This window comes from Kryptolebias marmoratus, linkage group LG23 (assembly GCF_001649575.2).
Source record: "Kryptolebias marmoratus isolate JLee-2015 linkage group LG23, ASM164957v2, whole genome shotgun sequence".
Classification (NCBI taxonomy): Eukaryota; Metazoa; Chordata; class Actinopteri; order Cyprinodontiformes; family Rivulidae; genus Kryptolebias; species Kryptolebias marmoratus.
The window spans coordinates 9286377-9297914 of NC_051452.1; the positions used below are offsets into that span (position 1 = coordinate 9286377).

Consider the following 11538-nt stretch of genomic DNA (forward strand, 5'->3'; position numbering starts at 1 on the left):
AACAGAACCAGAACCAGGCTCAGGATGGGCGGCCATCTGCCTCCACCGGCTGGGGTCTTAGAAGACAGGAAGGAGACACGAGAAAGACAGAAGAATTGGTTTAGGTGTAGTTTCTACGGGAAGAGAAACGAAAGATTTAATTCGATTTAAAACACGGAGAGCAGAGCGAGTGAAGACGGCAGCAGAGAGGGAGGATATGTGGACTGTTTGTCCTCCAGCAGCAGAACTAAAGGAGACCTCAGGAAACCCAAACTATAGGATTTAACAAAAAGGAAAAGTCTTACATCTAGTCCTAAACGTACACAGGGTGTCATCATTAGAGCCTCATAACTGAAAGCTCTGCCTCCTGTTCTACTTTTAGAACCTCTAGGAACCACGAGTAAACCTGTAGTCTGAGAATGAAGGAAAATATGGAACAATAAGACCTTTTAATATAAGCTGGAGCTGGGTTGTTGAGCGTGAACCCCCCAGAACTACAGTAATCCACCTTAGGAACCACAAAAATGGCTACGACACAGCCAGTTTTGCAGATATGGAGCTGAATTTGGGTTTGGTAGTAGCTGAGAATCATTCCTAACACATATTCCAGGGACTAACAGATCACATGATGTCTTTGTTTAAAACTGTGGCGGGTAATATGTATTCCTTTAAGAAATGCTTGTTTTATTACTGTTTTTGTCCCGTCTCTCAGGGGTATATTTGTGTTCTTCAAGGCTGTAAACAACTGTTTACTTAAAGGGACAACATAAATAACAGCTGCGTTTTTCTGTTTGCAGAGTGCCTCGTTGGTGGCGTTAGCCGACCAGCCCGACTCGGCCAGACCGGGCCAGGACGTCAAATCGAATGGTTCCGAGGAGCCGGCCGCCGTGGCGCCACCAGTCAACGGCTTCCACGACCGCACGCTCGGCTCGGACCCGGCCCGGCGGAGCCACGACGGGACGGGATCGGCGCCGGGCCAGCAGCTCCCGAACCCAGGTCCAACCTGCAGGGCAAACAGAGGCAGCAGCTCTTCTATCCCGTACATAGACTGCAGCGACATAGACAGCGAGTGTGACGTGACGAAGAGCAGCCGGGCTCCCAGGGGCCACAGCAACGCAAACGACAGCAACGAGGACGAGCTGTCCGGGTGTGAGGGTAGTTCGGGGTGCGGCGGGGCGAGAGCCGGCGGTCTGTTTGGGTCCGTAAACGGGTTCTTCCACACCAACCACCAGGGCGTGATGCAGCAGGGCAGCAGGGAGGCTTCAGACCAGGAGGCTAACACGTTCGGCGCGAGCCGCGAGCTAGCGAGTACCGACGTTCTGTCAAACGGGGGCGCCCTTCACGGCCGCCTGCCGCTCCACAGCACGCTGCTGGATGAGATCTTTCAGGGTCGGGACAAGCGGGGCGTGGCGTTCGGCCGTCCGTTGGGAACCGGGACTCGCAGCCAGTGCTCCAGCCCGGTGATCGGCAGCTTCCACCAGCGTACGAGCTCGCTCAGTCACGCCGAGGTCACCGACGCTCAGAGCCAGGCGCGCTCGGCTCCGCGGTGGGACGACGGCGGACATTTTTTCAGTAAACGTCCCGGGGCCGTCCACGTGGAGGCTCCCTCTGTCTCTCCGTCGTCCCATCCACCGAGCCACTACAGCAGCTACTCCCCGATCGTCTCCAACCGCTCGCCGGCGCATTTCGCCAAACCCCATCACAACAACAACAACATGCGGAACCGCTCCGACACCGATCCGTTCATTCTCAGCCAGCTGACGTCCACCCCGATCCGCCATAACGACCCCTACCGTCCCGGGATGCAAACCCAGGCCCCTTTCTCCGCCCCGACGGAGCGGAAAACGCTGCTAACGAACGGTAACCACGGTAACCTCGCGGTTCCGGGGCAGGCGCGTTCCAACACCGTGCAGCGGTTGTTTGGTCGCCACGGGAAACCCGACAGGACCCAGAGCAACCTGAACCAGCCGGTCCAAATGATCGACGGCTCCACCAGCAGCGGCACCGACACCAGCGACACGGAGTCGGACACGGGCAGCAGCTCGTACAGCCAGCCGCTGACGTTCGGCAACCCGGCCGCCGTCGCCTCCTTCGGCTCGGTCAACTCCAACGGCGCGAACGCGTCGTCGCTGCTGCGGTCGTTCGGGAGCCTGCAGCTGGAGGAGGGGAACGACGGCGAGGGGGAGGGGCAGGGGCGATGCTACCGCTTCGACGAGGAAGACGTCGACGGTCAAGTTTTTAGCTGCTGAGCCAGAAATAATAAGTTTCTGCAACTTATCTTAAATATAAATGTAGCAAATCACAGAAACGAGTTGTTAAATCAAGCTTCGTCTTCGTGACTGTTCGTCTTCTCACACCTTTTACAAGAAAAACGTATTTTCAACGAGTTTTAACATATTTTTGGAATGTGCAAAATGTGTTTTTTAGATCTGTAGATAGCTTGTTTTTGTAAACTCGGCAATCACGTTTTTATCTAAAATTACGTACGCAGCCCGGTGACGTCGAATAGTTTTCTAAGTCGGACCTTACATGTGCCATAACCAGAAAACTTTATATTTTAGTGTATATAAAACTTCTGAGTGGGATCATTTACATTTTGTCTGTTAGCGTCGGTGTTTGTGGTAAGCTCTTTGAGTCGACTGTAGCAGAGATGTGTTTTTTTTAGTGCACTTTCTTGTTAAAATGGGAAAGAAATGCTTTTAACGTGGCTTTTCACCAGAAATGGCAGCCTTTTTCTGGCGTTATGCTCTAATATAGCTCTGTTTGTGGCGTTTAAATCAGATTTGTGTCGTTTCAGTGGTGACCTTCGGATGTTGAACGAGGTCCAGTTGATCCTACGAGTTCTCGTCCCTTTTTTTAGTCGTACGATATGTTTGGATGTTTGTAGAATAGATTGTATTTAAGTGCTAATTTAGCAGAAACTTGACTTTAATCTGAAAGAGAAGGAATGCTGTATTCTGCCTTTTCTTCTCCGCACTTTTTTTTTATCCTTTCAGTCGATTTTTTTTTGTCCATTTGTTGTTCGTTTCTAATCACACACCCTTCAAATCCGAAAACACCGACCGCAGCTCTTTAAGCATCGACAGCTGTCTGCTTTGCTCGGCTTGGCCCCTGGCATGCACTGCGACCAAAACCAGAGCCCGAACGTCACACCTTTTGCTTGGCTGCCGTTTCCTCACCTGTAACTCTTGCTGCTTCCCGAAGGCTTCCCGTTTCCCATCTGTCGTTTCGCTCGCTTGGGTTGGAAGCACGTGCTGTCACGTGCTTTTTCCTTTGCCTTTTTTTATTTTTTATTAGAAAATTCACACATTTCAGGTGCGAATCGGCAGCAGAACGAGCATAAAACGAGCAGCCGACGTTCTGCAAATTGAGATTTAGCTGCAATTCTTTTGGATGTTTTTGCTTTTTCTTTCTAATAAAGAATCATGGGTTTAGGACTCAAATCGGACTAAATATCTTAACTGTTTTATCACTTTCTGAGTTCATGTTCGTGCTTCCTGCACCGTTTTTAAGCATGTTTTTTTTTGTTTTTGTGGGGGGGAAAAGCTCATTAACACTGTGTTTTCACCATTTCCTCTCTGTTTCCTGTGGATGCATGTTAACCAGGCCGAAGAGCCGCCTGCTTTTCTGTCACTCCGTTCTGGTTTTTAAATTTTTTTTACTCACTTTGTCACTGTGTGTTCATCACGGGGCTCACAATGTGTTCAAGATGTTTGAGGCGGACTGGATGCAGGATGAACCTTCTGTTCGTTTTTTTCCCCCTCCTCATCGGTTCCGTTTTGGTCTGTTTTGCCCTCGACTTTAACGGAACCGCATCGCGTTTATTTCAAACATTTCGAAACCATTCGAGTTTCGGCCCCGGGGGGGTTTATGCCGTGCACGGGGACAGAACCAGGGCCTGTGGGGGGAGGATGGACTCAACTCCAGCGTTCTTTAAACAGAGAGCGAGAGGGCGAAGGTAGGCAGACGCAAGTGAAGTTCATATTAACGCGTTACGTAAGTGGAAACATGATATCATGCCGGAGACGAGGCTTTTTATTTCACAAGATAAGATAAGTCTGAGTATTGTCAGAGTTTGGACACGTATACATACATGAACACTGGGGTTGGGTCCACTCTCTGTTGCATATTTGTATTCACTGACACTATTCCACTTTGTAATTTGATTCATTTTATTATGCTGTGTACATATCGTGTCTGGGGTTGGATATTAGGGCCATTTTAGGTTAAAGTGAATGGAGCTGGGGAGAGATAAACTATTATCTGAAACTTTTACAAGAATAAACACCTAATTTATTAGTTAAACTTCTACTAGTTATGTTACAGAACAAAACAGGATTTTCCACGTGCTCAGATTAGTTCAACAATGTGAAAATACTGTCGTTCAGATATTTAAGTCCAGCGGTTCATTTCAACCCACTTAAAAGTTAAGTTCAGTAAAACTGTATGTGCTAATTCAAGAAAAAAAGAGCTTCACGTATGTGAGATGCTGGATGTGATAAAATAATACCAGCCTTCCAGTTCAAGTCACTACAAAATATTTAGTGATTTTTACCACTAATATTGGTGAAAAATCAAGCTTTTTTATGCAGAACTGACCGTCTAGTAAGTTTTAGTTAAATCTCAACAGTTAATCATTTTTTTGGTTTTTGTTCCCTGAAAATTCACTAATTTACCACTTTAGTCTCTTGTAAAGTTGATTTATGATGGTTACTTTTCAAACTTATACCCCAAGTTCTTTAATTTTTCAACAATTTGTCTTTCTTTGTTTAGATTTACGACTTCAACCTCACAAAAAAAACAAAAAACAGTTTAAAGTTCCTCCAGGCTCCTTATTTGTTTTTAAAATCCCTAAAAAGGCCCCTAAATGTCCTCATAATTTGAACAGGCTACTGTAAATCATATTATTGCTGTAATTTAATTTAATTTCGTAGGTTTACTTTAAAAGTAAAATAGCTGTAGTTTTCTGTGATAAATATACCCACATGATGTGAATATGTAAATGTCTAGATTTGGGTTGATTGAGGGGATAGTTTAATGCTTTAATATGAAACTCCAGCTACTTAGCTTAGCTTAGCTTAGCTTAAAAGTTAGCCTAGCTCTGTCCAGCTCAAACAAAACAAGCTTTGTAGCTGAATTAACTCTTAACATCAGTTTAGTTCACTCAGACAGCAAACTGTACAATGGGTTTGGTTTTATGGTCATTTTTGTTCATTTAGTTAAACTTTTTTCCACTTTGGACAGATCCAGGCTAATGATCACTGTGCTAAACTAAGCTAATCTAACTAGCCTATGTTTTGCCTAATAATAAACAAACCAGCATATTCCTCAATATCTTAAACTAGTTTTGATCAAAAGTGATTTAGACGAATAAAGGGCATGTTTGAATCACATCTGGGCATGTTTTATGCTTGTGTATCTTCTTTTTCCCTGGCTAGCATCTTAAAAAGGCGTGAACAAGCATTTCTACACTTTCACTAAAGCTTGAAAAAATGGTGGCTGCTTATATTTGCATGGTCTTTATCTACTTTTACTTTTTTAAAAATCCATCTCAAACTTTTGGCATGCTGTGAAATTCTAATAAATCCAGAGGTCCTGCCTAAAGGTTTGTGCTCAAGGCGTTTAAATGGTAATTTCACTGTTTCACTGGGTTTTCTGTCACTGTTTTAACACTTGCTGCACAGTTTTTGCCTGAAACTTGCTGGATCTTTTTTGTTGTTGCTTCTGTTTCTTTTGTTCTTCTCACTTTTTAACACTGTATCTGTTTGTGGTGCACTAGTGTCAATAAATAAAAAAAACAACTTTGTTTAACTGAATAAAAAGGGACTCCGGAGTTATCTGTAGTGGAAATGAGCCGGGCGCAGTTTCACCGTCATTACATCCCGTCCCCCTGCTTGAGCGGTACCGATGTCCTGTGTTGTGGTAATTAGTCCGTAGCGTAGAGGCTGTTTGTGTCGTTCGGCGTTCTGCATGTTTGTTAGCGTGTTCTCCCTCCCTGTTTGTTCCTTTAGAGGTTCTCCGTTTGCATTAGCACCCCCACCCTGCCCCGTCACAGGTCTGCCATGGTTTTACCCATGCTCCAGTTTGGTGTAGAGCAGTGGACTCTTTGGAAACTTTGCAAGTGGGCAAGTATACAGTCACGATCTAGTACCGTTCCTTGTAGCCCTAGCTGTAGCTGTAGTTGCAGGAAGTTGCCCCTTTTTTCCCCGAAGAGATGCCCGAAGTGGAGTTCAGCGACAAACCCGACACCTGTTAGGAAACGGCTGATTTTCACGACACACAACACTAATAGTAGATTAATTGCTGATTTGTACTCTTCAGTGTCCTAACTATCAAACTGTTAGTTAGAATAGTTAGTCACATTTGTGGCACATCGTAATCGTTTAGGATTAACAGTGAAATTTGAAATTCATTGCCATGCTGATTGATTCGAGGTATATCTTTGGGGTCTTAAAAACGTGGAACGTTGGCAGTGAATTTCATGGGAGCACTATGTAATTTAACACCTCCCCTTATCGTCTACTCTTTGTTCTATTCCTGTCCCCGATTTCCTGCTTTTTCTTTTTCCCCTCTTCCATTTTCCAACCTTCCACCCGTAGAAATCCCCGGTTCCGAGGACTCTCGGCAGGCAAGTCCCCAGGTGGTTGTTAACGGCTCCGTGAGCGGTCAGGAGACGGGGAGTGTCCCGGGACAGACGGCGGAGGGGCAGCAGCTCACGCCGCTCACCAGCCCGCTGCTCACCGAGGCCGGCTACGTCCGCAACGAGGAGGAGGAGGAGGCGAGGAGGAAGGTGGGCGTGTCAGGCCTTCAAGGGCTTTTTCTGTCAAATCAAGCTGAGGATTGTAGAGCTGAATGATCGGTTTCCTATAAGAGACAAGAGGAAACGGTCAATATAAAGACTGATAAACAGATTGTTAGTATCGATCTCATCTTTTCGTTTGTGTCCAGAAGTTTCCCACAGACAAGGCCTACTTCATAGCCAAGGAACTGCTGACCACGGAGCGGACCTACCTCAACGACCTGCAAGTCATCACAGAGGTGAAGGTTTCTGGATTATCTCTGCCGTTTTCTGTCGTTACATTTCCAAGCACCGCCTGCATGATCGAGCCTTGTTTATTTTTTTTTAACCCGTCGCTCTGAAGTCCTAAAGTTAGTTCGGCAAAGTCCGATCTCACCGGTGAAGTTTCCAAAGGTCGGCCTCGTTAGAGGACTGTGTTTTGGGGATCAGTCTCAGCGACTGCCACGCCAAATTTTAGCTCAATATCTGTACAGTTGACGAAGTTACAGCCATTTACAAGCATAAACATTAACAAAATAATTAAGTAAATCTCACGTTAATCAGCTCAGATGTTGCAACGGAAACAGAATATCTGGGACTCAGGTTTAATGTCCGGTTCTACCAAGTGGGAGGAAAGACACCAGCAGGAACATGAAGAACATCAGCATTCAGGCACCTGCTTTGAGACCTCGACCATGACCTCTGACTTTGCTCCAGAACAGAAAATAAACCTCTCCGGTCCCCTTTTCCCCTCCTGACAGCAGTTTGCCCTCTCTTTGATGAGGAGTACGGCGTCCACTGGCACGTTTTAAAAACAAACAAACAAAAAAATCTACTTAATGTTTTCTTTGAACGACGTCGTTTGGGTCCGAGGTTCCCACACCCCGTGTTGTCTCGCTCCCCCCGTGACTCATTCTGTGAGACATCTGGACGGCCTCCTGTCCACACTGGCTGTCAGGTTCCTGTGTGATTTCTACCCCGAGGAGAGAATCTAACGCCTCGGTGCTCACGGTCGGAGAGGGATTTCTCAGGGCTGTGAAGATCAGGCGGTGCTGATGCATGTGTCTGCTCTCTGATGGATCTCCTTTGTCGTCTGCTCCCAAGAGAAATTCCTCGTTTTATGCTGCAAAACTTATTTTAAAGTGAAGATTTACATTCTGTAGTAAAGCGGTTGAATAAACATCCAAGTGTTCAGAGCTCAAAGACTGTATTTTTGTTGTTCCATTAGGTTTTCTTTTTTTTTTGGAATCACGGATGTTGGGCTAATAAAATTGCTTCACTGTCGTCTTCCAGTCCTTCCAGAGGATCGCGGAGAAAGACGAAGCGTTTCCAGACTCTGTTAGGAACCTGATATCCAGCCACTACGATCCGATCTACAAGTTTCACCAGGGGTTCCTCAAGGAGACGGAGCAGCGGCTGGCGCAGTGGTGGGCATCTCTCTTTCCTCGTTACTGTCGTCCTGACAGAAGCTGGACGGTTTTAATAGTTCGGTATTTTGTTCTGGAGCTGTGCTTTAATGTGTCGTTACCGAAAAGGATGGGATTTTTTGTGAATTTAAAAGCTGCGTAAAGCTTGATTAGGATCTCTTAGCTGATGAGCACGGGGGGGGGGGTGCATGCTGCGGGCTTGCACCTCAGTCAGTTGCCTTGTTAACATTTTCAGTTTGGTCACGCTTTGTTTTTGTTTTGTCATTACCAAGAACAGACAGGTTTATCAAATATTAAAGGTGCTAAAGCTTGATTAGGATCTCGTTAATTGAAAAGCACAGCGGTGGACTGTTCATGCTGCGGGCTTGTGTTGCACTCAGTTACAAGGGAACATTTTCACAAGTAGAGAGAGAAGAATCAATTTGTTGTCCGAGCTTTATACTGATAACCTTTAATCCTAGAGATGTCAAACTGCACACTTGGACCCCTAATGTGTCGGGGATGATCCCTAGTGATTTCAAGGTCACGGGGTCACAGACGAGCCCCTTTTTGAAAACCTTGGCGGTGCTCTAGCTCTGCAGCTGTGTAATTTAGGAATGTCAAACTGCACACCTCATGGGTTGGGGATGATCCCCATTGATTTCAAGGTCACAGGTGAACCCTTTGTGAGAACCTTGTCTGGGCTCCAAGTCTCAACGCATTTAATCAGGATTATTCTGTGAGGGAATCCATGATTTGGGTTTTGATTTTGATTGTGTGCCGTTGGCAGGACTCTTGTGTTGGGTGGAAGTGATTTTTTTTTTTTTCATATTTTAAAGAAAAGCGTCTTATTTAACCTGAACGTTTTTACCCAGATAAGCTTCTAATTGGTTCACTTTTCACACTGAGACATTTGCAAGCTGTATAAATTCTGAATGCAGTTTTAACAACAAAAACATCACATTAGAAAAAGAAATATAAACTAAAATGCCTCCCCCTAACTAAGACAAACACAAAACTGGAAACAAAACTTCAAGTGTTTGTATTTCAGCTGGTTTAAGGCAATTCACCAAGATTACTGGATGTAAACGGAACATCTCCAAGGGAAAAATGAGAAGTATTTTAAAACCAGATTAGTGATTCTTCTAATGCGCATCAACTCCCTGCTTTAAACCTATTTGTTGATTTGTTTTTCTTAACGTATATATGCGTTTGTAGGCAACTAAACACTTGATGTTCCGGTTAAACCTAAATAATTTCCAGATTTAAACACCTCACACAGTTTCTACTGAAAAGAAACAGGAGTGGGGATGTAGATGGAGGCTTTTATTGTCCTGCCTGAGGAAACCAAGCGCTTGCCTGACATCTAGTGGCAATTTGGTGTTACTGCATGTAGGTTAAAAATATTCTCTCTCGTCTTACAGGGAGGGTCGGTCTAACGCCCACATCAAAGGAGATTATCAACGAATTGGTGACATTTTACTGAAGAACATTCAGGGTCTGAGGGTAACTGCTTCATATCTGCCTTTGCTCTGTAACCCTTCACCGTCACGTACAAGATTTAGATCCTAACTCTGATTGTTAAACTTTATGCCGTTTGGTTGTTGCAGCAACTGACACTTCATCTCCAGAAGCACTCGGAGTGCTTGGTGGAACTGGAACGGGCTTGTAGGTAGGTGGCGCCGCCGACGGATAAATGAGAAAATGGCAACCGCAGAAATCACCTTTTTGTTTGTTTGTGTTCAGGACGAGTCGGAAGGTGGAAACTCTGTGCCGGGACTTCGAGCAGCAGAGGGTTTGCTACCTGCCCCTCTACATCTTCCTCCTCAGGCCCCTCCACCGCCTGCTGCACTACAAGCTCATCCTGGAGCGGCTCTGCAAGCACTACCCGCCCACCCACGAGGACTTCAGGGACTGCCGAGGTACCAGCGTTCCTTGCGCTCCTCCGTCACGTTTTCGCCCCTTTTTTTTTTTTTTTTAAAAAAAAAAAAACCACCCCCGCTCTGTCCCACCCAGCGGCCCTGGCGGAGATCACGGAGATGGTGCTGCAGCTCCAGGGCATCATGATGAAGATGGAGAACTTCCAGAAGCTTCTGGAGCTGAAGAAGGACCTGACCGGCATCGAGAACCTCGTCGTCCCCGGAAGGGTCCGTCGACTTTCGCTGGTATCTTCCTCAGCCAGACTCTTCGTGAGCGTTTGAAGAGCTTGACCCGTTCTGCTTGTGTTTGTAGGAGTTTGTCAGGTTGGGCTGCCTCAGCAAACTGTCGGGGAAGGGCCTTCAGCAGAGGATGTTCTTCCTGGTAGGAACCAGCGTTTTATTCTTGTGCTGACGGCGATTCTGGAGGTAACTTCCTTCTCTTTCCTCCAGTTCAGTGATTGCTTGATGTACACCAGTCGAGGGATGACTCCGTCCAACCAGTTTAAGGTCCACGGTCAGCTGCCTCTCTACGGAATGACGGTACGCTAACCAACCTGACCCAAAACAAGATTGCTACAACTCAACCAATGTTGCAGACCTCGCCTAGAGGACGTCAGATAACGCCACGGCGCCTGCAGTTTAAAATAACCTGTTTTTATCTGTCTCTTGCTTCCCCTCTGCCAACGTTTCTCCGACGTGCCTCGCAGTTCAGAGAAAGCGAGGAGGAGTGGGGCGTCCCTCATTCGTTTACGCTGTTCGGGCAGCGCCAGTCCGTTGTGGTAGCGGCCAGGTAACGTCCGAAACCAGAAAAAACACGGACCCACCTGACAGCGCTGTTTCAGCTGTTTTTTTTTTTGTTTGTTTGTTTAATGGAAGCTGTGAGCCAGAGATGGAGCGGTGGCTGGAGGACATCCGGATGGCCATCGACCTATCAGAGCAGAGCAGCATCCCGGACGCCGGCCTGCTCTCCGCCAGTCCAGCCGACAACAGTAAGACCATTTCCTCCTGCTGCTCCTTCAGCTCCCACAGAGGATTTTATTTTAACCCTTTCCTCCTGTGTGCGGGTGTCATCCCCAGCCGCCTTTCGTCTTTATTTTCCGTCTTACCCGCTTGGGACGACAAGCATTCTGCTTGTTGACTTTCGGCGTGACCAGGGGTGGAAATTAAAAATTTTGTCCACCAGCCACTATGGCTGGTGGTTAAATTTTTTTTACCAGCCACTCAAATATTTTACCAGCCACTATTTTTTGTTGTGACAAAAAGTAATTTCATATGATGATGATGATGGAGGTGGGGGGAAGCAGTTGTGGTGCCCTACAAGCTGAACAACACCTCTTTCTGGACACTGCATGGAAATAACTAGACTTTTCTTATTTTATTTTGTTTATTTTAAACCATTAAAAGATGCATATCTGTACATAAAAAATTCAGACAAGTGAAATTTATTTCTGTGGAG

General features: G+C 46.2%; 1 protein-coding gene across 3 annotated transcripts in view; it reads left to right on the plus strand.

Annotated features, from left to right (window-relative positions):
* Positions 1–11538, plus strand: part of farp1 (FERM, RhoGEF (ARHGEF) and pleckstrin domain protein 1 (chondrocyte-derived)) — a 49102-nt gene that overhangs the window by 32627 nt on the left and 4937 nt on the right. For 2 of the 3 annotated variants that reach the window (XM_017431623.3, XM_017431624.3), the window contains exons 13-24: positions 777–975; positions 6579–6769; positions 6928–7017; positions 8051–8184; positions 9588–9669; positions 9774–9835; positions 9910–10085; positions 10180–10310; positions 10396–10464; positions 10533–10622; positions 10790–10872; positions 10959–11071. In XM_017431623.3, the coding sequence (XP_017287112.1) occupies positions 777–975; positions 6579–6769; positions 6928–7017; positions 8051–8184; positions 9588–9669; positions 9774–9835; positions 9910–10085; positions 10180–10310; positions 10396–10464; positions 10533–10622; positions 10790–10872; positions 10959–11071 (1420 nt within the window). The remainder of the gene's footprint in view (positions 1–776; positions 976–6578; positions 6770–6927; positions 7018–8050; positions 8185–9587; positions 9670–9773; positions 9836–9909; positions 10086–10179; positions 10311–10395; positions 10465–10532; positions 10623–10789; positions 10873–10958; positions 11072–11538) is intronic. The other variant, XM_017431625.3, reaches the window with a different exon arrangement.